Source organism: Pan paniscus, chromosome 19 (genome assembly GCF_029289425.2).
Source record: "Pan paniscus chromosome 19, NHGRI_mPanPan1-v2.0_pri, whole genome shotgun sequence".
NCBI classification, from domain to species: domain Eukaryota; kingdom Metazoa; phylum Chordata; class Mammalia; order Primates; family Hominidae; genus Pan; species Pan paniscus.
The window spans coordinates 64,449,845-64,477,483 of NC_073268.2; the positions used below are offsets into that span (position 1 = coordinate 64,449,845).

General features: G+C 44.9%; 1 protein-coding gene across 4 annotated transcripts in view; it reads left to right on the plus strand.

Moving 5' to 3' along the window:
• STX8 (syntaxin 8) overlaps positions 1-27,639 on the plus strand; it is a 327,440-nt gene that overhangs the window by 279,858 nt on the left and 19,943 nt on the right. The window contains exon 8 of one of the 4 annotated variants that reach the window (XM_057300232.2): positions 22,638-22,722. The exons of the other annotated variants lie outside the window; for them this stretch is intronic. Within the exon in view, the coding sequence (XP_057156215.1) occupies positions 22,638-22,699 (62 nt within the window). The 3' untranslated portion in view covers positions 22,700-22,722. The remainder of the gene's footprint in view (positions 1-22,637; positions 22,723-27,639) is intronic. 4 annotated transcript variants of the gene reach the window in all.

The following is a 27,639-nucleotide window of genomic DNA, read 5'->3' on the forward strand; positions in this document are numbered from 1 at the left end:
TGTATATGTATTATACTTGAGTAAGATTTATGTTGAAAAAAATAATGAGATGAGGCCCAGAGAAGTTTAGTAACTTGTCTAAAATCACCCAACTAGTATTAGCAGAGGCAGGATTCAGCCACCACCTTTGTCTCACTTTGGAGCTCACACAGCCCCTACTCTGTACAGCTATCCTTTACATTTAAGTAAAATTAAAATCATACTGCATGGCAAGCGGTTACTACAAATAACTGCTTTATATTCACTTACACAGCTAATCCAGCTAATCCTTCATTTTGTCATGTCTTCGCTATCTAGAAATGCCCTTGGTTTTTTTTTTTTTTTTAGTCTTTCCTTTCAACAATTTACTTCTTTTTTTCCTTCCAGCCATTTACAAGTTTATTGTTGAGTGAATGAATTCATTAATTAATCATGTCATAACATTTACATTTAGACTAATATACATTTTTTTTTTTTTTTTTTGAGATGGAGTTTCACTCTCGTTGCCTAGGCTGGAGTGCAGTGGTGTGATCTTGGTTCACTGCAACCTCCACCTCCCAGGTTCAAGCTATTCTCCTGCCTCAGCCTCCCAGGTAGCTGGGATTACAGTCACGCACCACCACGCCTGGCTAATTTTTTTGAGACAGAGTCTCACTCTGTTGCCCAGGCTGGAGTGCAGTGGCGTGATCTCAGCTCACTGCAAGCTCTGCCTCCCGGGTTCGCGCCATTCTCCTGCCTCAGCCTCCCGAGTAGCTGGGATTACAGGCATGCACCACCATGCCTTGCTAATTTTTTTGAGACGGAGTCTCACTCTGTCGCCCAGGCTGGAGTGCAGTAGCACGATCTCAGCTCACTGTAATCTCCGCCTCCCGGGTTCGCGCCATTCTCCTGCCTCAGCCTCCCGAGTAGCTGGGACTACAGGCACCCGCCACCACGCCCGGCTAATTTTTTGTATTTTTAGTAGAGACAGGGTTTCACCGTGTTAGCCAGGATGGTCTCGATCTCCTGACCTCATTATCCGCCCGCCTTGGCCTCCCAAAGTGCTGGGATTACAGGCGTGAGCCACTGCGCCTGGCCACAGCTGGCTAATTTTTTGTATTTTTGGTAGAGATGGGGTTTCACCATGTTGGCCAGGCTGGTCTCGAACTCCTGACCTCAGGTGATCCACCTGTCTTGGCCTCCCAAAGTGCTGGGATTACAGGCATGAGCCACTGCACCCAGCCTCCTTTTTTTGGTGGGGGGGGGGGACGGAATCTCATTCTGTCGTCACGCTGGAGTGCGGTGGCGCGATCTTGGCTCACTGCAACCTCTGCCTCCTGGTTTCAAGTGATTCTCCTGCCTCAGCCTCCCGAGTAACTGGAATTACAGGCGCCTGCCACCACGCCCAGCTAATTTTTTATATTTTTAGTAGAGACGGGATTTCACCTGTTGGCCAGGCTGATCTCGAACTCCTGACCTCATGATTTGCCCGCCTCAGCTCCCGAAAGTGCTGGGATTACTGGCGTGAGCCACCGTGCCTGGTCCCAGCCTACATTTTCAAGATAATATCCTAGATTTGTTCATTTCTTTAATTTGTCTGTAAACAATTATTGAATGTCTGCTACATGCTAGGGACCAGGACTATAAAGTTGACTAAGGTGGTCTCTTCTTTCAAGGGGCTCGGAGTCTAATAGGAACAGTTAGGCTTGTTTTAAAAAAGACTAAGTCAATAAAGTGTTATGGGTTCTAAGATAAGATCCCTTCACATAGAGAGGAGGCATCAAGGAAGAAATGGCTAGGATGAATGAGAAAGACCTCATAGAAGAGGTGACTCTGAGTTTTCAAATATAAATTAGTGTTGGCCAAGAGCCAGGGAGGTGGCAGGGCCAACAAGGCTCACTCCATTAGTCTGCTCAAGCTGCCATAACAAAATACCAGGCGGGGTTGCTTAGCCAACAGAAGTTTATTCTCTCAGAATTCTGGAGATTAGAAATCCAAGATCAGGGTGCCAGCAGGGTCGGTTTCTGCTGAGGCTTCTGTCCTTGGGTTGCAGACGGCTGCCTTCTTGCTCTGTGCTCACGTGGCCTTTCCTCTGTGCATGCTCAGAGTATGCAAGTTCAGAGAAAGAAAGAGCCCTCTGGTGTCTCTTCCTCTTCTTATAATGACATCAGTCCTATTGGACTAGTACCCCACTCTTATGACCTCATTTTCACTTTCATTACATTTTCAAAGTTCCTGTCTCCAAATACAGTTACGTTGAGGATTTGGGCTTCAACATATGAATGTTGGGGTGATACGATTCAGTCCATAATGCTTACCAACACTAGAGTTTCCCTGGCCCCTAGTTCTTCCTTATGTTTCATCAATGAAGTACCCTTCTCTGCACACACCTTCTTAAGAATCCTTTCCCATGCATTCTTCCCATCCCTGGAAGTCTCTAAGGAGCGATTCCTGATTCCTGTCTGCTCCTTGTTGTCTGCTCTAAAGAGTGTAAGACTGCCAAAGCTCCTGTTATGAAACGCCTGGCTTCGGATGTTCCACCATCACTCAGAGCTGATCCTGATGGAGAAGCAACAGTTGCCTTCCATGCAGGAATCTTCTCTTTCAGTGATTCTGTTGTATTTCCAGCTTTCCTGAGCCATTGAGGCCCACCATAGGGTTTTGCACATAGTAAGGGCTCAGAAAATACGAGTTCTCTTCCTCTTTCACTTTATCACCATCAGGCCTTCCAGCCAGACTTCGTATCTTTCCTTTCCTTCCTATCTTGTGTTACGCCATCTCTCTCACTAAGCGTTCTTTGCTGACCCTGGGGCCAAATTAGCAAGATGTGACCAACAGCACTGCAATAGACATCAGAAGACCCAAACCCTAGGCCACCTCTAGGCTAGCCGTGGAATCTTCATCATTTGCTTCATCTATAAGATGGAGAAAATAAGACTTGGGCCGGGGGCAGTGGCTCACGCCTGTAATCCCAGCACTTTGGGAGGCCGAGACGGGCAGATCACTAGGTCAGGAGATCGAGACCATCCTGGCTAACACGGTGAAACCCCGTCTCTACTAAAAATACAAAAAAAAATTAGCCAGGCGTGGTGGCGGGCGCCTGTAGTCCCAGGTACTTGGGAGGCTGAGACAGCAGAATGGCGTGAACCTGGGAGGCGGAGCTTGCAGTGAGCCAAGATCGTGCCGCTGCACTCCAGCCTGGGCGACAGACAGAGACTCCATCTCAAAAAAAAAAAAAAAGTACTATAAATGGTGACCACATAAAAAGTTAAACATGACATCTGGGGTTACTGCAAAGCTCAAAATGGATAACATATATGTCACGGTTCTTTGCAAAGTACAAAGTGTCGTATTCACTTCAAAATTAATGACAGTATTCTATTTTTATGGTAACATTTTCTGGGTAGACTGCTGGACCTTCTTACACCTCCTATCTCACTGTCATCACTTATCCAAGGACCTTAATCAGGTCTTTGAGAATTCTTCAAAGCTACCTCATGCCCAAGTTATAATGTTCTCATTAAAAAAAAAAAAAGTCTCTAAAATTCCACATCTTCTGTGAAGTCCTCATAAGCTGATTACAGGTAGGGGATGACTTCCCTGGGAAGCCATGTAAGGCAGTGGCTGCAGACACTGTTTTGAGGGGTCTACAGTCTGACTTTCTGGATTGGAATCCAGCTCCATTGGTTACCAGCTGTGAGACCTCGAGCATCCCTTAGATACTCCTAGAATACTACCTAGAAACTAGAAGTATTCATGGGATCTACCCAACATTGGGAGATTTGTGAGGGTGAAATGAATTATAGCATGTGTATTCTTCAGAACAATGCTTGGCACTTTGTAAATGCTCTCACTATTCATTATTATTTTTCTTTATCTACCTAGGAGACATGGAGGTCCCTGGCTGCTGTGTCCCAGTGGTTATTTAGTGATTGTACCCAATTCAATAATATTGGTGAAATGAATTTAAATTTGCTTAACCAACCAGTATCCATGATGATACCGGATATTCATGTTTTGTTCCATTTTCTGTCAGGTTACTTTAATCTGTCTTGAAAATAATCTTCCTAGAGTTGCTTGCTGGTTGGGTGTAAGGCCTTGTGTTTGGAGAGAAGATGGGGGGCATGAGAGCTGAATAGCTAGTGGCATCTGAGGACTTGGGGCATGGGAACTGCAGAGCACATTCTTAGAAACAGCCAGAGAGCATTCAGCGAGGGGAAGACTTGTTGGCTCAAGAGGAAATTCTGCTGCTTCCAAACCAGCTTGGTGAAGCAAGATGATTCTGCAAGCCCTAGTAAGCCAGGGCCAGGACTGTGAGCTGTGCTGCTGAAGGGGTTCAATGCCAAAGTAAAGAAAGGGGATTCTTTTTAGTTGGAGGTGAGAGGAGGAAACTCCTTCCTGTAGGCCTCAGAATAAAGCATGCTCGAGATTAGCCATTAGCAGGTAGCTGGAGAAATATGAGTGCCTCCTCTTTATTTTGTCTGCTGTAAAGTTATCTCTGAAGTCTGTGTTGTGTTATGAAAGAGACAAGTTTAATAAACAGATTCTATTTTTGTTCAAGCTGTGGCTTAGAAAAGCACCATAAATCTCTGAACTGGGAACCCACTGGGCTCTGTATGCCTGTCACTCTCCCTTCCACCACACGGTGGCGACACACCTAAGCTGCAGGTCTCCCACGCCAGTGAATGCTGAAGCCCCACGGACAGGCCCCACGGTGGAGACCGTGACACTGACTTCCAGGATGCCTTTGCTCTACCCTTATATCGTTCATATGTTTAGTACCCATTTATTTGTCTGAGGTTCTTCTTTGTGTAAAGGAATTGCCCTGTGGGCAGGGACTCCGTCCATCCACCTCTGGGCCAGTCCTGTACCTCCTGGATTCCCAGTGCCTCTGCCCCAGCTCCAGCAGCTTCTTCCTTAGCTCTAGTCCTGGTCTGGTTAGCTGGCAGCACCCCATCCAACACTCAGGAACACATCAACACAGGAGAAAATCCCACTTCTACTTAGTTCAACTAAGGCAAGGCGGGAGGATTTGGAAGAGAACTTTTCCTTGGAAACAACACCAAAATATACACAAAAGCATAAATAAATGAATACGTTCACAGAGTTTAGCCTGCAGAACCAGACTTAAGATAAAACAGCAAGCAATAAAGACTGGCTAGCGGAGCCTTTGGACTGTTCAAAGCCCAGTTTCTTCCCCAACCTCAGTCTCTAGGAATCTTGTAGGGCAGTTTAGCAAAGATAGCTCAAATCCTATCCCAAGATAGATTTTATTTATAATTTGTGACCTATGTATTCCAAAGAGGACATGGGTAGTTTACAATAAAAGATGTATGTATATATAAAATCTCAAAGCTGTTAAAGAATAGAAAATGTTTACATGTAGAAGAGAACGTAAATAAAATATGTCCAATTCCTAAACTAATACCATATTTGAGCATTAAATTTAGCACTGAGGATAGAATCTTGGAAAACCAACACAGAAAGGGAAATATGATGTGTACCACAATGGAAGTATTTAATAGGAAAGGAAAGAAACATACTTTTTTTTTTTTTTTTTTTTTTTTTTTGAGACCGAGTCTCACTCCCATCGCCCATGCTGGAGTGCAGTGGCGTGATCATGGCTCACTGCAGCTTCAAATTCCCAGGCTTAGGTGATCCTCCCTCCCTCCTGAGTAGCTGGGACTACAGGTACCCACCACCACACCCAGCTAATGTTTTGTGTTTTTAGTGGACACGAGGTTTCACCATGTTGCCCAGGTTAGTCGTGAACTCCTCGGCTCAGGTGACTTTTCAGCTTCGGCCTCCCAAAGTGCTGGGAGGTGTGAGCCACTGCGCCCAGCCAAAACATACTTTTTAAGAAAGGCAAGCTTTTTCCTGATACTGAATATTTAATCTCAGTAATTGAAGCATATAATTCTACAGTGATTTTATACAACACACACAAACTCTATTTGGTTGACAGTAATATTTGTTCGGGTTGATTCTACTTCTGGATCCTCATTTCTTCCTAGAACTTGTTCCATGTTCACCATGGCTATGCAACATTCCCTTTTTGAAGCTGACCTTAGGTAGTGCGGAAACCCCCAAAGGGTTGTCTTTTTCAGCAGAGGACATTAGACAAGAATGAGCCTCCCAGGGAACAGGGTTACTGCACCCTAATAAGAAGCATGTACGTCCTGGACTGGGTGGCAATGTGTGCCTTTCCCCTTTTCCAAATAGGAGCTTTTGGTAGCATCATCAGGGCATTTGTCTACAGGTATATATCGGATATATTGGAAATAACTAAATTACTTGGTCATAATATGGAGAACTATTTATGAACTGGGTTGAGAAGATGACCATTAACCAGAGATCTGGGACTTGTACCACAGAGGCCCCTCTTTCCCTCGCTATACTGTAGCAAGATGTGATTTGAGATTTTTCTCCCGTTGGGAAGGAAGTGAATGCAGTTTTGGTTGTGCTTGGGATAATTATATTTTGATAAATGTATGTTTGCTTGAAATTGTATATACCTGTGTGTGTGTTTGTGCGTATACGCACACACGTGCTTGCTGAGCAGCCAAGAGGAGAGTGTAATGAATGTGTGTTCTCTTCTGTCTCTAACACCCAATACCTGCGTGTTCCATGGCGTTCAGATGCAGGTGGCACTCACCCCCATCCTGCCCTACACCTGCCCTCAATCCACACACTAAGGCACAGTGGTATGCATTTGACATAGACTTTCACCTGGTGATGAGTCAAAATAATGGCATAATTTAAAAAGACAAATAGTGCAGGGTGTATTTCAAAAGAGAAAACAGAAAGCAAGAGTCACCTGTTTCACCTTCCTTCCCCTACACCCCACTCTCCAAAGGAAGGTACTTTCAACTCTTTCACACTCTCTTCTGGGTTTTGCTTTCTTATTTCTAAATAATGTACTTGTACTGACATGACTCGATTTGCTTGCAATTCTAGAAGCTGTCTCTTAACTTCCTCCTGTGGGAAATGATTAGTTCTTTCATTGTCTGCCCACACACATGCTCAGGCACTCACACTTCTTTCTCTGTGCTACCAACAGAGTTAAACTACAATTGTTAGTTATCACTCATTGTTTTCATTTTGACCATATCAATATCATTAACAGAGCTACGTAGTTTATTGTAATTAGATCTCCTTTCTCATGCAATATTTTGTGTTTTTTTGGAACTTATTGTCATTTTTCCCTTTGTGTGTTTTGTTTTGTTTTTGTTTTTTTGAGACGGAGTCTTGCTCTGTCACCCAGGCTGGACTGCAGTGGCGCGATCCCGACTCACTGCAAGCTCCGCCTCCCGGCTTCATGCCATTCTCCTGCCTCAGCCTCCCGAGTAGCTGGGACTACAGGCGCCCGCCACCACACCCAGCTGATTTTTTGTTTTTTTTTTTTTAGTAGAGATGGGGTTTCACCATGTTAGCCAGGATGGATTTTCCCCTTTGTTTATTATAATTCTTGCCCTAAATTACTACCAAACTAAAAAAAAAAAAAAATTTGTGGGTATCGTCAGATGCACATCAAATAATCTATCTTTTTTATATTTTCCTTGGGGTCAGCTCTCCTGAAGTCCTCGTCCTTCTAAACCAGTCCAAACTGGTAGCTGTCTAGGACAGCACTCCTCTGCTAGGCCTTCTTAATATCTTCTTGAGACTTTCCATCAACTCTTTCTTCTTTTGGAGCCCTTCATTCCTGGAACTCATTTTCTTGCTTGATTTACCCCCTCAAGCCTCCCCTAGCTTTCTAAGAAAGAGTACTTGGGAAATAAATTTTCTTGAGATAGTACTTGTCCAAAACTATCTTTATTATCTCCCTTGTTGTTGATTGATTGACTGCATATAAAATTTTAGGCCGGAAACAATTTGCACTCCAAATTTTGGATGCATCTTGCCTTGACTACTAGCTTCCGGTATTGCCATAGAGAAGTCCAGTGCCTGTCTGATTCCAGAACCTTGTTGTACATCCTATTTTGCTCTTAGGAGCATCTCTTTAGTCCCAGCATCCTAAATTTCACACAGAAGGCCTTAGCATAACTTCCCCGCTTACCCCCGTTATTGTGTTGGGTATTTTGTGAACCCTTCAGTTTGAAAATACATGTCCTTCAGTTCTCAAAACATTTTCTTATAGCTTTCATGATTACCTCCTGTGTTTTCTCTTTTCTTTCCTTCTGCTGCACCCCTTAATTTGGATATTGGGTTTCATAGTTTAATCCTTGAATTTCCTTATTTTCTCTTCTGTCTTTCATTTTTTGGTTGTTTTGTTCATTTCTTCAAATGAGTCTTAAAATTCTTCCATTGAAATTCTTTTATTTATTTATTTATTTTATTTATTTCGAGACGGAGTCTCACTATGTCACCCAGGCTGGAGTGCAGTGGCGCGATCTCGGCTCACTGCAAGCTCCACCTCCCGGGTTCACGGCATTCTCCTGCCTCAGCCTCCCGAGTAGCTGGGACTACAGGCGCCTGCCACAACGCCCGGCTAATTTTTTTGTCTTTTTAGTAGAGACGGGGTTTCACCACGTTAGCCAGGATGGTCTCGATCTCTTGATCTCGTGATCCACCCGTCTCGGCCTCCCAAAGTGCTGGGATTACAGGCGTGAGCCACCGCGCCTGGCCCGTTGAAATTCTTTATAGCTACTGTCTTCCTTTTTCACTCCAAGGCTTTCTGATTTTTTAATTTATTCTGTTCTAATTTCATAGATATTACATATTTTATCTCTATGATAATTGTAATTATTGTTTCTTTCACATTTTCTTCTGTTCTTTGCGTTGTATCTTGTCATTGGATTCCTTTTTCTGTTTTTGTTTTTTTTTTCCAGGGGGAAGTTCGGTTTTTTGTTTTTGGTTTTTTTTTGTTTGTTTGTTTGTTTTGCTTTTCTCCCCCCCACCTTGTCAAATGTCTAGTGATGCTTGGCTACCCATTAATGTTAAAGAATGTAGGCGAGGCATGGTGGCTCACACCTGTAATCCCAGCACTTTGGGAGGCCGAGGCGGGTGGATCACAAGGTCAAGAGATCGAAACCATCCTGGCCAACATGGTGAAACCCTGTCTCTACCAAAAATACCAAATTAGCTAGGCGTGGTGGTGCTCACCTGTAATCCCAGCTACTTGGGAGGCTGAGGCAGGACAGTCACTTGAACCCAGGAGGCAGAGGTTGCAGTGAGCCGAGATGTGCCACTTCACTCCAGTCTGGCGACCGAGTGAGACTCCGTCTCAAAACAAAAAAAAAAGAATGTAAAAAGACATATGAAAGTTCTATAGGCATGGGTGGGATCTGTTGAATTGTAGATTTCACAGAAGCATTATCAGGCAGGGGAGGACCTAGTCCTTGATTGGGGATCCCAAACAGGACTATCTGCATTTCTTTTATCTTTGTTTAGTCCATCACTGCTGAGAGGAGCCCTGTAGTCTCCCCTAATGAGTGGAAACTTGGCTGTTAAGTGTCTGGGAGCCCAACAGGAAGAGGGGACAGCCAGCTTCTCATGCCCTATGAAAACCAGGATTTCATCTCCCTATTTCCAGCATCTCGTCATATCCCTTTCTTCTTCTGTGCCTGTTGCCCCCATGTTTCAAGCTCCCCAGTCCATTTTCACCTGTGAACATCTCTCCTGAGAAGATAGGGGAGAGGTAGTTTGCCTGATTGTGTGCGGTGGTGGCGGGGACCTGGGATGCATCTGGCCCTCATATCGTCTTTAACTAGTCCCGCTGTTTTTAGCCTCACCTGCAGGAGAACCTGATGGAGCCTGCCCCACCCCAAATCTGCTGTTTAGGTTTCATCGTCATCTACTGTAAGGCACTGATGACTTATCCATCTGCTTTCCATCTCCTGACATTTTGTTGCTGTATCTGATGGGATGTCATTTTCTCTCCTGTTCTTTTGGTTTATATATTTATACCATTCCCCACTAGTAGAGTTTGGGGAGCGGGGAGAGATAACCAAGGGCGTTCAGTTTGCCCACGTGAAATCAACACATGACATACATCATCCTTCCAGGCCTCATTTACAGCCCCGTGAGACAGGTAATGTCATTCCCATATCACAGACAAGAGGCGAAGACCCTGAGAGGTGAGGGCCAGTGCTCAAGGTCACGTAGCTGGTCAGTGGCATAGCCTCAGCTCGAACCCAGGTACACCTCTGAAGCCCACTGTTTCTACTACCACATCACCCTTTTTCTGAGTCTCTGGGGTTTTGCAGGGATTCCTTTACCACACCGAACAATATTCATCAGGAATACACACCACACACCGTCCCAAGGGGCCACGTAGTTCAGCTAACAGGGCTTTTTTTTTTTTTTTTTTTTTGCTTCCCTTTGTTCCCTGAAGCAATTATTTCTTTATTTCATTTAAAGACTCAGCCTCTGCAGCTGCTGTAGCCAGCTTAGAGTTGTCTGAAGGTTGAAGACAAGAACCAAAGCCGTGAGCTTACAAGCTATCAAACTTGAAAGATGTATTGAGGTGAAATATCGCTGCAGAGCCTCCCTACCAAACCTTTTTTAAGTGCTTTTTCTTTCCAAAATGAAAAAGAACCGTTTGTACTACACATGCATAAAATCGTCAGCTCTGGCAGTGTTCAAGACAATATTTTTTTGTAACTACCCACCCCAACATAACAGACAGCGTTGTCTCCCAAAGCCAAAATAATTGTGTGTGTTGCGCCCTGATATTTAGAAGTCAAAGATCGGCGTATGTGTGTGGGCCGAAACATATGCCCTTCCTACTCTCTTTTGGAGAAGAGAGGCTGTGCTAACAGTTAAATAACTTTCATTTTCATACTGAATATTTAAGTTGCAAATTTGAGCCATGTGGGCAGGGGTTTGAAATCCAGAGAGCTGAACTGCTGAGGTGCTTTTGGAGTTCAACCATTTGGATCAAACGTAGACTGACTTCACGGGGAAGCATTCAAGTTGAGTTTTTCATCCCATCTATGATCTTGCCTTATTTTTTTTTTTAAGGCTTACCAAGTCTGCTATTTCCCTCGGCGTTTCCAAAGCGCTCCATATAGTTATTGGCAAGTGTGGGATGCGGTAATATGGGGATTCCAGAAGAAGTTCGTTACAATTTTTCAGAAGTATTGAGTAAATTAGTCACTTTTGAAGGGAAAATGTGAAGGTATTGTTTGTCTTTAAAGTATTTGTTTTTCTAAGCACAAGTGCCTTAGCAACTGTATGTGAAGACAGGTTTATTTCAGCAGAATTTGTAGTAAACAGTGTGTTCATTTATGACCAGGCATTGGTACATGTACTAGTTTCATTTGCAATTTTCAGGCATGATATAACCAGCACGTAACAATTCCAAAAGATGTTTTGCCTTTTTGTATTTATTTAACCAGGGTGATCACTGTTTGGGACTACCAGGCTTGGATCAATGGGCACCCTCGATCTGCCCCATGCAGGAACAGATGGGCATCTCATTGTCCGTAATGTTCTGGGCTTCACCCTGGCTTCTGGAGGCCGGCCTTAGAGAAAAGGCCCATCTAGGTCAGACCAGGAAATGTGGTATTGAAGACACCCAGCAGTCCAGGGCCTCAGGTAGACGGAGATGTCCCAGATGTTTCTCCTTTTTTTTTTTTTTTTATCACTACTTTGGACCTCTACACTGGTTTCTGCTGATTCTGGTTGTTTTATATCCAACACCTGCAGAATAGAGTTTGGTGGCTCAGCACCAAAGACAGTGTTTCCGTCCACCAGATGTTGCCTGAGGTGTTTGTTAGAAATGCAGATTCCTGAGTCTGAGCCCAGGCTTCCTGAAGCTGATTCCCTGAGCCTTGGGGCCTGGGAATCTGTTTTTCTCTCTAAGCCCTACCCACAACCTGTGATTCATGGGCAAATTGTTATCCATAGTGTCCAGATTTCCCTGATGATAAGAATCACATGATGCTCTTACTAAAAATACAAATTCCTGGGCCCTCTCCCGGAACCGCTGAATCAGAATCTCCAGGGGGGTGGGGCCTGGGAAGCTGGGAGAATGGAACCTAGTATTCCAGAAAACTTAAGATCCTAAGGCCAAGGTTCCCTGCTGGAAACCATCAGAGGAAATAAAGCAAGCCCCACCCATGACTTTGAAAAACTTTGCCTCTGTTAATTAAAACATAAGACTAGGGGAGAGAACTGAGAAGGATCTTGCGTGTTTCGGCCCCAAGAAAGTCAAGTCAGAAACTTTTTGAGGTTAATTTTACCCATTTACCTGTGATATTTCTAGGACTTTTGAAGTTTTCTAATTCTGCTAAGTCGAAGTCTAGATATAAAGTCAGTCCTTATTATTCTGCTGATTAAAAGATCTAGAGGAAACTTTAAACTTATTTTTTTCCCTGATTATTTCAAAAAGTATGTTTCATTTGCCTTGACTTCTCAAAAACAAGAGTAGCTTTATATGCTTTTAAAGAAAAAAAATTTTTTAAACAACTGTCATTGCTCATATCTTCTGAACTTTCCTACTTTATCCATATGTAAACTGTGAGCTTCTGAGGTCCAAAAAAACATGTATTGTTTATCTCCGTATCTCCAGGGTGCAGACCATTGCCTTAAGTGAATGCTGTATGAATTGAGAAGAAAATATTTTATTTTCTCTGTAGTTTATTTTCTTTAGCTAAGACGATCAGAGTTAAACCTAACCTTTTTTGCTTATTTGTTTTGGTGAGCCGTCTTGTAGTTGATCATTGGTTTATTAATTTGAAGATTTACACAAGGCAAGATGCTGATTTTTTAAAAAAGGAAAACTTAGAGACAAACCGTACAATTGTACATATCTGAAAAGAGCTGTGCAGATCCCCTGTATCCTGCTGAGGAAATTTCATTGCATAAATGGGTTACTATTAGTTGATGGAAAAATTAAGTTAACTGGAATCCCCAGTTCACTGACCATGCCAGTTAACTGAGGTATTAGTGTCCTGTTTAAACTCTCAGAGCTATTAAATTAAATGGTCATGACATGAAACCTCAGAAAAGTCTTATTGTTGTCTAGAAAGATTGTGTACAGGTGTTGCTAGCCTACTTTAGAATAAAAAAGGCTTCAGTATTCTCAAAAATCATTTCCTCTCCCAAGGAAATACACCACAGTAAAACAGCCTTTTCCAGTACTGTAATTGCTGGCTTTCTGCTTCAAAAGAAAATCCTCGAATATGATTCAGGTTACAATTTCCATCAGACTTTTCTGAGTAGACTATAATAATTTTGTGTTTGATTAATAAAATAATTCCAGAAATGAAAAGAACTAGAATTTAATCCATAGAGACCAAGGTTGTTGGAAACATGTAGTTATTGAAAACATTGCTTTTAATTTTGAAAGATGCATACAGTTCAACCTTATTAAATGAAAAGAATGTCGTTCTATCCATTGCGAAAGCTCCACATTCCAAGTTCTCATGGTACTTTTCTTGAGTTTATACTTTAACCCCAGTGACATGAAAACACTGAGAATTCTATTTCTTTTATTTGTTTGTTTGTTTGAGATGGAGTCTCGCTCTGTCACCCAGGCTGGAGTGCAATGGCATGGTCTTGGCTCACTGCAACCTCTGCCTCCCAGGTTCAGTGATTGTCCTGCCTCAGCCTCCTGAGTAACTGGGATTACAGGCGTGCACCACCACACCCAGCTAATTTTTGTAGTTTTAGTAGAGACGGGGTTTCACCATGTTGACCAGGCTGGTCTCGAACTCCTAACCTTGTGATCCGCCCACCTCAGCCTCCTAAAGTGCTGGAATTACAGGTGCGAGCCACCTCTCCTTGCCTGAGAATTCTATTTCAAACACAGAAGGTTGAATATTTATAGAAAGGAAAAAACCCTTTAGTTTAAGAAAAGTAATTTCTAATAGTCCACAGCTTTTTGTCAGAGTAAAGATATTATTTGGACCAGGGTCACTCAACATCTGTAATTGTGAGTGCTCTGTTTTCCCTATCAAGAATACCTGTCAGGTGTCCTGGGCTCTCTTGTCCCCTGGAATCCCTATCTAGGTTCTACAGCAAATACGTAAACTCTCTTGCTTCTTGACTTTCTACCCGACCTATGCTGGTGTCTTTAGCTGTCTACTTGTTAGAGGACATACATGTGCAGTTCTTCAGTTTTGGTAAAGAAAGAAAAAAAAAAGATTCATCTCCATAAAGTGACTGTCTCATTTCAAGTATTCAGATTTGCAAGTTAGCTCTTGCCTGGATATTTTCTCTCAGAAATTTTCTTTAGGCTGGTTATGCATGCGGCCACCAGGTGAGTAGGAGAATCTCAGTTCTGCCCTTTGTGGCCATATAGGTTGGCCAGAGGAGTGTCTCGTAGGGAAGAAGGCTTATGTTCCATTGGCTGACTTTTTCTTTCCACCGTGATGAATAGCTAAGTCTGAGTTATAAGATGATGCCAGCAGTTTTAAGCGAAGAAAACGGACACCTGGAGACACTAACGTTTCATTCATAAAAAGGATAGCTTCCAGTTGCACCAACTGCGTGCCTTTCTGTTGAACCCTGTCTTACCATACTTTCAAACAATGTAATGTTGGAAGGAATAATGAATGAAGAAATGTACTCTACCAAGGCAAAGAGGAGGGATTATAGTAAGAAAATGTCATCAGGCCGGGTGCGGTGGCTCACGCCTGTAATCCCAGCACTTTGGGAGGCTGAGGCGAGTGAATCACTTGAGGTCAGGAGTTTGAGACCAGCCTGGCTAACACGGTGAAACCCCGTCTCTACTAAAAATACAAAAAATTAGCTGGGCATGATGGCAGGTGCCTGTAGTCCCAGCTCCTTGGGGGGCTGAGGCAGGAGAATGGCGTGAACCCGGGAAGCCAAAATTGCAGTAAGCCAAGATTGTGCCACTGCACTCCAGCCTGGGTGACAGAGCCAGACTCCATCTTAAAACAAAACAAAACAAAACATGTCATCAGTACCAAACAAAAATTTATCAAATGTACAAAAACATAAAATGTCCATCTGGAAATCTCAGATAGAGGGGGGAAATGGAGAAGTGGCATCTGACGAGGCCTCCAACAGGAGAGTGGGGAGAAGGCCCCAGGAGGGCCCTGGTGGAGAGGCCTCCAGCAGCTATCGATGCTAGACCCATACCTGAGCTCTTAGATGGAGTCTCACTCTGTAGCCCAAGCTGGAGTGCAGTGGTGCAATCTCAGCTCACTGCAACCTCCACTTCCCAGGTTCAAGTGATTCTCCTGCCTCAGCCTCCCGAGTAGCTGGGACTACAGGTGTGTGCCACCACACCTGGCTGATTTTTGTATTTTTAATAGAGATGGGGTTTCACCATGTTGGCCAGGCTGGTCTCAAACTCCTAACCTCAGGTAATCCACCTGCCTCGGCCTCCCAAAGTGCTGGGATTACAGGCGTGAGCCACTGCGCCCAGCCTTTTAATATTTTTATAGTCACTCCAAGGGACTGTGTCTGCTTCACAGTTAGGATACTCACAGTAGAGGTGGGTCTGCACCCAGCCCCCCACCAAAATAGGAAAATTTCCCCTGTGGCTCACTACCCAAAAGACAAGTTCTCTGTAATCCCAGTGGAAGAAAACCAAACATCCTGCTGTCAAAACTTGCTCGCAGCAATTACAAGATTTCTAGAACTAGGCTCACGATCTTCTCCAGCCCTGCTTTTCTTCTGTTTTCTATCTCAATGAGCAAGACCACCAACCACTCCATTTCTCAAGCCAAATACCCAGGAATCATCCCTGCTTCTGCTCAGCCCCTACATCTCGTCCGATGCCAGTTTTCACCAATTCCACCTCCTGAGTGTCTATGAAATCCACAACACTGCTTTTCCTTCCCACAGCCTCACCTTGACTTCAGCCTTTGTCATCTTCTGGATCACTCCTGTCACTTCCTGCATCGCCTTCCTGTTCCAGTTCTGCCCCCTCTAGTCCATTCTCCACGTTGAAGTCAGGAGGAGCTTTGGAAAATGCAGAGTTGCGTCTGTGAACCCTCCCCCTCCACCATTACTTCTTCCCGCTGAAACCTCTCAGAGCCTCTCTATTGCCCAGATTCCTTGTCACACCTAGGGCCCTGTGCAATCCACTCTCCTGCTTATCTGTGGCCCACACACATAGACACACAACTCTGCATCCAACATCTTTGTAATTGTTACTGAGTTGTGCCCTACTGTGCCTCCACATCAATTTCCTTAGGACAGATTGTGCTTTCTTAACCTGTCTAAGCCTTAGTTTCCTTGCCTGCAGAATGAGAATAGTCCTAGTTGCCTCACAGTAATTTGGCAGGTTCCTGAAAGATCCTGTTGCTATTTGAGTTAAATGTTTATATTAACATGGAGAGAACTGACAGGCACACAGCTCTGAGTCTTCCCATCCAGAAATATGGTATGGATCTGTCTTTGTTCATATTTTCCTTTATGGTTCCTCAGTAAACTTGTGGAATTTTCAAAAAGTCGTTCTGTCCATTTTTGTTCATTCCTTTGTTCTCTGTTCATTAGTTTTTTAAATTTTGTTTCTTTTTTGAGATGGAGTTTTGCTCTTGTTTCCCCAGCTGGAGTGCAATGGTGCGATCTTGGCTCACTGCAACCTCAGCCTCCCAGGTTCAAGTAATTCTCCTGTCTCAGCCTCCCAAGGAGCTGGGATTACAGGCGCCCGCCACCACACCCGGCTAATTTTGTAGTTTTAATAGCAACGGGGTTTGACGATGTTAGTCAGGCTGGTCTCCTGACTTTAAGTGATCCACACGCCTTGGTCTCCCAAAGATCTGGGATTACAGGCGTGAGCCACTGTGCCCGGCCGTTCATTAGTTATTAATACACTTTTTTCATTGATTTTCTTTTTTTCTTTTTTTTGAGATAGGATCTTACTCACTGTGTCTCCTACGCTGGAGTGCAGTGGCATGATCTCAGCTCAATGCTGCCTTGACCAGCCAGGCGCGAGCAATTCTCCCACCCCTGCCTCTGCAGTAGCTGGGACTAGAGGCGTACACCACCATGCCTGGCTGATTTTTGTATTTTTTATAGAAATGAGGTTTCACTGTGTTGCCCAGGCTGGTCTCAAATGCCTGGGCTCAAGCGATCCACCGAAGTGCTGGGATTACAGATGTAAGCCATCACACCCTGTTATATTTTCTGATTGATTTTAACTGCCTTATGAGAAAGGAGTTGGAATCTATTGATGTATTTTAAGCTATCCTTTTTTCTTTAGTTCAAAAGGGTTTTCTGTGGATTATTTTGTTATTTCCACGTTAGGTATTCTCATTATCTGCAAATAATAATTTTGTCTCCTGCAGTTCTTGAAGAGGAAAACCAAAAAACAGATGGGGTCAGGCTTGTCACAGTGAAGAAGAGGGTTGTTGTTGGCAGCATGAGGGAGACCTGTTGCTTCTGGGGATGTTCTGTAGCAGGGAAGACAGTGAGAAGTCCATCATAGTCTAGTCTAGAGCTGGGCACCTGGCTGTGAAAGCAGAGAAGATGGTTTGGAAGCTGTGTTACTGGTATCTTAGGTCTTTTTCTACTTCCGTACAACCTTAACTTTATTGTTATGACTATATGTTCGAGTTAGTCAACTCCGATGATAAACTTAGTCAAAGCTGGGTTCAAATCCCAGGCCCAACACTGAAAAGCTCTGAAACCTTAGATAAATTGCTTAATGCTTCTGAGCATCAGATTCATTAATAATAATGATGATGGCCAGCTGTAGTGGCTCACGCCTATAATCCCAACACTGGGAGGCTAAGGTGGGTGGATCACCTGAGGTAAGGAATTCGAGGTGGGTGGATCACCTGAGGTCAGGAGTTCGAGACCAGCCTGGCCAACATGGTGAAACCCTGTCTCTACTAAAAATACAAAATTAGCCAGGCGTGGTGGCGGGTGCCTGTAATCCCAAATACTTGGGAGGCTGAGGCAGGAAAATTGCTTGAACCCGAGAGGTTGCAATGAGCCGAGATTGTGCCATTGAACTCCAGCCTGGGCAACAAGAGTGAAACCCCATCTCAAAAAAAAAAAAAAAACAAAAAACAAAAAACGCACACACAGAATAATAATGACAATAATAGTAACACCAGTTTACAGTGTGATGATGGGGATTAGAGAGGGGTATGGAAGATCAAGAGTACAGTGCTTGATGTACAATAGACTCTCTGTAAATGCTTGCTGTAGTCACTCTGCTGCTGTCCTCATCAGATAGTGACAGAGCCAGAGTCCTCCCTTCCAGTGCCCCTTTAGCAGCTCTGGGCCCAAGTCTTAGAAGCCCCCATACTCGCGGTACCCCCTGCACCCACCCTGCCCGATCTCCCTCCCCTGCTCTCCGCCTCCCCGTGATCTTTCCTCTCTCCTCTCTTCTTTGGGCTCTCAACCTGTCACCATCACTGCCACTGCCCAAGATCTCTCTTCTGAGCTCCATTATACTGCATATCCAAGAACTTTTTGATATGTCAGCTTAAATCCCTCTGCAGCATATCCAGAACGCCACCTACCCCTAGTTTTCTATCTCAATAAATAGCATGCCATTGACCCAGTTATTCAAGGTAGAAATTTTGTTTCCTCCTCTCCTCTCACTATAGCCCCCCTTGCTTATCCAAAAAGAAGCTGTGGCATTCTAAAGTATGTTTCTATTTTTTTTTTTTTCTGAGATGGAATTTCACTCTTGTTGCCCAGGCAGGAGTGAAATGGCGTGATCTGAGCTCATCGCAACCTCCGCCTCCCAGGTTCAAGCGATTCTCCTGTCTCAGCCTCCCGAGTAGCTGGGATTAACAGGCATGTGCCACCGTGCCCGGATAATTTTGTATTTTTAGTAGAGACGGGGTTTTCTCTATGTTGGTCAGGCTGGTTTCAAACTCGCGACCTCAGGTGATCCACCTGCCTCGGCTTCCCAAAGTGCTGGGATTACAGGCGTAAGCCACTGCATCCGGCCCTAAAGTATGTTTCAATCCCTCTATCTCCACTGCCACCACCCCATTTCATGTCACCCTCTTACCCAGATGCTGGGATAGTTCTCTCAAAGAGGTCTCGTTGGCTTTACTTGTACCTGGACACCATACCCTCTGTCCAGTCTCCACACTGTGACATAAATGACTGTCTAACCTAAAGGAGATATTGCCGCTCCCTGCTTAAACCCTTCACTTGCTTCCCTTGTACTTACGATAAAATCCAACTCCTTACCATGGCTTCTAGGGCCCTGCAGGACTTAGCCCTGACACTCTCACCAAATTTACCTTGATTTCTCTCCTCACTGGCCAGTTCTAACCACAGTGGGTTTCTTTCCATTCCATGAATCCCTAGCTGCTCTGTGCTTCCCACTCTGCCTGGCTTTGGCTGGCATGGTCTTCACCCAGCTTTATTTACTTTTAGATCTCAACAGATCACCTCATCAGAAGGCCATATCTGACCACCTCATTAAAGTAACTGTTGTCATAACATCTTGTTTATTTCCTTCTTAATGCTTCTCTATGATTTGTAATCATTTTATTGTGTGGTTGTTTGAATGTCTGACTCCCCCATTAGCCTGTCAATTCCTCAGGCACAGGTATCATGTCTATCTTGACCCTTGTTGTATTCCCAGAACCTAACATGGTACCTGGTACAGAGTTGGGTAGAAGCAGTTGGAGGCTGACTGGCTTCTGTGTATTCAGCCTAGATGCCTTCATGAGCCATTGAGACCCTGCCTTCACTCATTGAGACCCTGCCTTCACTCACTGAGACCCTGCCCTCACTAACCTTCACCCACTATCATTTCCAGCTATCCCTTCTCTTATACCTCCATCCACACCCTGTGCTCCAGAGAACTTCAGGTCCTCTCATTTGAGAAACAGCGGTAGGGACATTCTCCAGAGTGACAAGGAAGTTAACCAGAAAAGGATGTGTTCCTTACTCATTTTTAAGTCATGAAGATGTTCATCTGCATTAAACCTACTGACGCTGTAAACTCTAGATTTGAAATAGCCATGGATGTTAAAAGGTGATTCTGGCTAGGCACAGTGGTACGCGCCTGTAGTCCCAGCTACTCCAGAGGCTGAGGCAGGAGGATCGTTTGAGCCCAAGAGTTCAAGGTTGTAGTGTGTTATGATCACACTTGTGAATAGCCACTGCACTCCAGCCTGGGCAACATAGCAAGATCTCGTCTCTTTAAAAAAAGAAAAGGTGGCTGAGTGCAGTGGCTCACACCTGTAATCCCAGCACTTTGGGAGGCCGAGGCAGGCGGATCACAAGATCAGGAGTTCGAGACCAGCCTGCCCAACATAGTGAAACCCCGTCTCTACTAAAAACACAAAAAAATTAGCCGGGCGTGGTGGTGGGCACCTGTAATCCCAGCTACTCAGGAGGCTGAGGCAGGAGAATGGCTTGAATCCAGGAGGTAGAGGTTGCAGTGAGCTGAGATCGCGCCACTGCACTCCAGCCTGGGTAACAGAGCGAGACTCCATCTCAAAAACAACAACCAAAAAGAAACACAAATAAACAAACAAACAAAAACAAGAAAAGCTGACAAAAAACTAATTTTGTTGATGTCTTAGATATCTCAACAGTGGCCTAAAAGTTCTAATTTCGGAAGTGATGGAGATCCTTTCAGTCATCTTGCTGATGACCCAAAATTTTACAATTAGAAATGTATTCCTTGAGTCAAAATCTGTCCCTCGTTTAAAGCACATACATCTGTAGCCTGGGATATATATTAATTAAACTTTTGTTCTTTGGGACATCTTTTGGTTGGGGAAAAAATGAAACAGAATCACTCACATTTCCACAAGAAAAGGTGGGGTTACTTTAAAGAAACATGTTCCCTTTGTTAGGAACCAAGGCAGACTTGGTAAGCCTGCATGACTCCTTATTTCCTAGTCCAACTTCAGAGAAAATAATCCTTATCCAGCTCAGTTGCATGTACTGGACCAAAATCACTCAGGGACTGCTGGCCAGCCTGTGGATCGGCTGAACTTGCCCTGCATGCCCAGGGCCCTATGGCTTGATGGGTGGGATCAGGGGGTAGATAGAAACCGCAGCCACCTTGACTCACACCTCAGCCAGAGCTCTGATCTAAAAAGATCCCATTTGAAGGGGCTGTAGGCACACCATGAAGCATGACTGGAAAAGCCTTAATAATAAGATAAGTGAGTGTTTATTGAGCATTTACTGTGTCATTGACATTATTGCAGCACATTATATATACTACTGTTATCCCCCGCCCTTTTTTTTTTCTTTTTTTTATTTTTTTGAGGCAGAGTCTCACTCTGTTGACCAGGCTGGAGTGCAGTGGCACGATCTTGGCTCACTACATCCTCTGCTTCCTGGGTTCAAATGATTCTCCTGCCTCAGCCTCCCGAGTAGCTGGGATTACAGGCATGAGCCACCATGCCTGGCTAATTTTTGTATTTTTACTAGAGACGGGGTTTCTCCATGTTGGTCAGGCTGATCTCAAACTCTTGACCTCATGAGCCACCCACCTTGGCCTCTCAAAGTGCTGGGATCACAGGCATGAGCCACCGCGCCCAACCTGTTATCCCCATCTTATAGGTGAGGTCCAGACGGGTTAAATGGCTGGCTCATGATCACACAGATGGGAAGTTCAGTAGCCAGACAGTCTGCTCTCCAGCAGACTTATACCTCTAAGTAAAGAGAAGTTGCTAGTGTATGTAAATAGGTAAGGGTGGGAACAGTGGAACTCCATTGACCAGGGAGAAGGCACTAAAGGAGAGACAGAGAGCAGCGATGTCTCCCTGCGTCCGTGAAGCCAGCCCTTTACTTAGAGACGATGGGGGAAAATAGGAAGACAGAAGAGCTCCACCTAGGAGGTAATAGACAAAGGAAAGAAGTTCCCATGGACGCTTGGAGTGAAAGTGGAAATATACCAAGGAAGGGACCCCAGAGGTCTGGGTGAACCACTCAGCCCTGGGAGGCCGGAGCTCAAGAGGATGGTTGCGTCATCAGAAGCAAAAGAAGTGGAAGTTGTAAAGAGACCCTTAACTTGAACAGTCAAGTAATGATGATTTTGTTGGTTTCTGTGACTTAGAGACATCATAAAGAAATTGTTGGGCCAGGCGCGGTGGCTCATGCCTGTAATCCCTGCACTTTGGGAGGCCAAGGCGGGCGGATTACTTGAGGTCAGGAGTCTGAGACCAGCTTGGCCAACATGGTGAAACCCCATCTCTACTAAAAATACAAAAATTAGCCAGGCATGGTGGTGCATGCCTGTAGTCCCAGCTACTTGGGAGGCTGAAGCAGGAGAATTGCTTGAACCTGGGAGGTGGAGGTTGCAGTGAGCTGAGATCACGCCACTGCACTCCAGCCTGGTGACAGAGCGAGACTCCGTCTCAAAAAAAAAAAAAAAAAAAGAAATTGTTGTATTTTTGAAGACTTTGTTTATTATTATTATTATTATTATTATTATTATTATTATTATTTTTGAGACAGAGTCTCACACTGTTGCCCAGGCTGGAGTGCAGTGGCGCGATCTCGGCTTACTGCAAGCTCTGCCTCCGGGGTTCACACCATTCTCCTGCCTTAGCCTCCCAAGTAGCTGGGACTACAGGTGCCCACCAACACGCCCGGTTAATTTTTTGTATTTTTAGTAGAGACAGGGTCTCACCGTGTTAGCCAGGATGGTCTCAATCTCCTGACCTTGTGATCTGCCCGCCTTGGCCTCCCAAAGTGCTGGGATTACAGCCTCCCAAAGTGCTGGGAGCCACCGCGCCCGGCCTGAAGACTTTGTTTAAACAAATGTCTATATCACTCGTGAATTTGGGTTTTTTGAAGACTTTTTTTTACTGCAGGAAGTTATGAACAAAGCCAAGCTGATGATCAAATCCTTTCCAGAACAGTGGTTGAGATCTAACCTCCACCCAAGCCAGCAAGCAGGTAACAGATCTGGGCGGGAAGGCATTATCTGTACCTTAAGAAGACCAAGTGAGGTTACCATGCAGAGGGGAGGGATGGCAAAGCCAGAGTAGGTGGCACATTTGACACTTTTCATAAGAAAATGACTTTCTTGTCTGACTTTTTGGTAGAAAATTCTCATGAGTAAGTACCGGTTATGGTCATTTCCCCAGAGCTAACATGAGACTGTAATGACTAAAATGTGGATTGTGATTCAGTTATTCTAATCTCATATTCAGTACCATTCAACAAGACTGGAAAAGAAGCACTCCTTTATATCCAGGAAACTGTCAGAAGGGACCGCTGAGAGCAGACGGCAGAGCATGTTAGACTAGACAGCAACAGAGCCGCTGCATTGAGGCCTGCCACGCAAACACACGCCCACTCCCAAACAGCTTGGATTTCCAATGTGAGACGGGAATGCGTGGGAAATCGCCAAGGCAGAAAGGCCTCAAGCCAATTCTGCAATTAGCCAATAGCCTGTACTGGCCTCCACATTCATTTAGATAAATTTTGAAATCATCAGCAAACTGTGGAGCTAGATTCTTTCTTTGCGAAGACAAAGTCAGACAGTGTTAACCTGCGTAGCGCCATGAGGAAAGGATGTGGGACGAGCTCTGCTTCCCACCCCCGGCAGGAGCTGAATCATTCTGCAGGGACACCCCTGGCTGTGTGTGGCCTGGCATGGTCCTCGCTGGCAGTGGGGAGAGGGGTCCCTGCTGGGGGTGGAGACTGGGTCCAGGACCTAGCAGCCCTACCTCGAGGCCCTGCTTCCAGGCTCACCCCCATCTTAGTTAAACCTGCAGAGGGGATGTTAATTAGCAAAGACTGGCGCTCAGGGAGTTGGGGGAGCTCTTAGCCCTCTCCCTTCCAAGAAAGATGACCTTTTGGACCCAAAAAGGAGAATTGGGCTCCAGTTGCTCTCGTTCGAGGCACTCGGAGTGCTTCCCACATATCTCATTTATCCTCATGACACCCCAGAGAGGTAAGTTTGTTTGAGGTTTATACAAAGTTATGATTATGCCTATAGATTCCAGTTCCTGCCTCTATGTCATTCTAAACCTCGGGTCTCATCCCCATCTCACTTTTCCTAACATAACTAAACCCTTCGGGGAATGAAACGTCTCAGGCTTTCGCCTCGCCAAAGGGCGGTTTTCCCCCTTCCTTCTTTGTTGTTGTTAAGTTTGATTTATTGCTTCGCATTCTAGCCAGGCTCGATGGATGTTCGGAATATTATAAATAATGTGGATTGAAAAGATTGTGCTGAAATGTTTATTGCGTTCTTAGAAAGAGAACAAGGAATGGCGCGGAGAGTGTGGCAGTGGGGAAAGAGGGGCGTGAGGAAGGTGGGAAGACCCATCCTGCTCCTAGGATATTTTAGTGTGTCAATAAAAGACAGTGCTCAGAAGGGAAAGAACTTATATTGCAATCATGCTATCAAGAATGCAGAAGTGTTCCAGCGGGCGTAAAGAATATACTTCAAGAATGTAAGGACCATAAGGAACTAATCATTAGACATTCTCTGTCTCATTTCCTCACCCACGGTGTTTGAAGAAAGCCAGCAATGGAGAGGTTGTCTGTGCTTTAAAACTAGCTCGCTGGCACGCTAGCTTCGGGGTACGCTCTGGGATGGCAGACAGCTGTGGCTAGCTGTGTGTGAGTGAGAAGGCACCCCCTTGTGACTTATTTTGCACCTTACAATCTGGAATCTTTGTTCTTCAGGTGCTCTAGAAATATAAATGTTATCCAAGGTTGGGACCCCTGATGCGGCGGAAATAAATGCCACACTGGCTCATGGGCATCCAGAGATCACATTTCAAGCTGAAATCCTACCAGCCACTCCCTGCCGGGTAGTTATCTGGTCCTTGTTCCTTCTCAGGGCATTTCCTCGGGCTTCTGTGAGGAAGAAGGCAGCGTCCTTAGTGGCCAAGGCCATCTGTGTCAGCCTGATGTGACACAGCAAAGCCCGGCAATCTGGCAGAGATCATTCTTTGAATCCCTCTCTATTCTAAGCAAGAGCGGTCATTTGGCCACCCCAGCTGCTGCTGTTGGTCCCGCACACCCCCTCAGAACAGAACCGTCTTTGTCAAGAGGAAATGAGGCTGAGGGATATTGGCGTGGGTGTGGATTAGGACAGCAAGAGGGCTTTGTGTCAAACACATCCCAGCCTGCTCCACTTCTCGGGGTGCATCATCAGCAGGGACAGTCACTGGGTACCTGCTTTGCCCCCAGGACAGTGACTTTCCTTCCAGCTAGGGAGCCCTGGCCCATTATCCGTACTTATAGTAGCCAGAGAAAGCCACGGTTTCTTCTATCATGGTAACAGATGATATTTTATTGTATGGTGTGAAGAATTTCTTCAGCACCAGAGGAGTCACATGGAGGGCTTGTTAAAACAGGTTTCTAGGTAGGACCCTTGACGTTGAATTTCTTTCTTTCTTTCTTTTTTTTTTTTTTTTGAGATGGAGTCTTGCTCTATAGCCAGGCTGGAGTGCAGTGGCACAATCTTGGCTCACTGCAACCTCTGCCTCCCCAGTTCAAGTGATTCTCCTGCCTCAGCCTCCTGAGTAGCTGGGACTACAGGTGCGTGCTACCACGCCCAGCTAACTTTTGTATTTTTAGTACAGATGGGGTTTCACCCTGTTGGCCAGGATGGTCTCGATCTCTTGACTTCGTGATCCACCCACCTCGGCCTCCCAAAGTGCTGGGATTACAGGCGTGAGCCACCACGCCCGGCCGCATTTCTTTCTTTTTTGAGACAGGGTCTCACTCTGTCACCCAGGCTAGAGTGCAAAGGCGCATCTCGGCTCACTGCAACGTCCGCTTCCTGGGTTCAAGCGATTCTCATCCTTCAGCCACCTGAGTAATTGGGATTACAGGCACATGCCATCACGCCCAGCTAATTTTTGTATTTTTAGTAGAGACGAAGTTTCACCATGTTGGCCAGGCTGGTCTCAAACTCATGACCTCAAGTGATCCGCCCGCTTCGGCCTCCCAAAGTTTTGGGATTACAGGCATGAGCCACCACGCCCAGCCTGAAGTTGCATTTCTAACAGTCTCTTCAGTGATCTGTGCTCCTGGTCCCAGGTCACACTGTGAGTTGCCATGCTGTAAACACAAACATTTCTGTCGTTAGGTGATTTTTGGTAATGTCTTGAGAATGTCTCCCAATAGAGGGTGACAAAAAGTTACAAGGAATGAATGAAACATGAACTGAGGCGGTTTGATTCAAAACAAAATGGGCCCAGTTGTCTGAAATTGTGAGTCTAAAATCATCTGTGATAGGAACCCATGAGCATCTGGTAAAATCCCATCATTTCACTACAATACAACTCTGTTCATTTAATTGCAAAGTAAATACAGAACATATTCTCCTAGAATTTTAAATTCATATCACTAATGGAGAATATATTGATTTTGAATTTAGCAATACCAACTGGACTTACTTTACTTGAATGCTTTACAGTTCTTTAAAACCACTACTCCTTGATTACCTATTCTATTGATAATTTGTATGCTTTCATTCGTTCATTTCTTCACTCATTCATTCATTTCTTTAACACATATTTACTGAGCACTTACTATGTGCCAAGTACTGTTCTAGCTGCTGGAATATTCCCACGTTAACTACCATCAAGTAAGAAAGAGACTGGGCACGGTGGCTCACGCCTGTAATCCCAGCACTTTGGGAGGCTGAGGTGGGCAGATCACAAGGTCAGGAGATCAGACCATCCTGGCTAACATGGTGAGACCCTGTCTCTACTAAAAAATACAAAAAAAAAAAATTAGCCGGGCATGGTGGTGGGCACCTGTAGTCCCAGCTACTCGGGAGGCTGAGGGAGGAGAATGGCATGAACCCAGGAGACGGCGGTGCTTGCAGTGAGCTGAGATCGCGCCACTGCACTCCAGCCTTGGCGACAGAGCGAGACTCCATCTCAAAAAGAAAAGAAAAAAGAAAGTCCTTTGAAATTCCTACTGCTGACTGCTCATATTCCAGGTATTAAGATATTTGAGTCTAAGCTATGAGCTGCTATCCAATCAACAAAAACATAAATATATGTTGCATATGTATTATGTGAGCTCTGTGCTAGGCACGAGAGGAGACACAGACATTGGAAACACATGGCCTGTTATTTAACCCCAAAGAATTTATGGGCCATCGGGGAAGGTAAATCATGAATCCAATTAATTGTTAGTTTAACCAAATAACATGTTAATTTCTGTACCGCATGTGTTTAGTATACAGAAGCAGCATAGAAAAGCAATCCTAGGATTACCCTGGGCATGGGGGAGGAGGTGTCCCTGAGGAGCGGGTGTTTTCAAGCTGAGGCCTAAAGCTAGTGCTGGTGTGCTGGGTGCAGAGAAGCTGGCAGAGGGCCCCAAAGCAGTGTGAACGATCCCTGCCAAGGCACAGAGGTGTGAGAGAGTGTGGCATGCTCGGAGTGGGAGGCCAAGGTGGGAAAACTGGATCGTTTCGTTAGGAATGTGTCATAATTCAACTTTTTAATGTTGCTTTGAAATGACTTCTGAAATCTCTGACAGACCATGTTTAATATAAGCCAGCCAATATTGCAAAGCCAAATCTGACCTTTTGGGTTGTCTATCTTACTTTTTTCCAGAAGAGTGGATAAGCAGAAGGTGATGACATCATTTTAATATTATCCTCAAACACCTTTTATTATTTGCACTAGCAGCAGACATTGGAAGGGCAGATATTTTGTGTTCTTTGCATGGCATGTGATACACACGTCCCTGGTATGGGCTTGAATATGCTAATATGTAACCTCTGACACTCAGCTGTGGCCATCAATCTGCCTCTTTCCAGGACGGTGTCTTGAGGGTCTGTTTAAGCCCTTACGCTGGAGCGTCTTAAGGGAAAGGGAGAGGAGAAGGACGTGT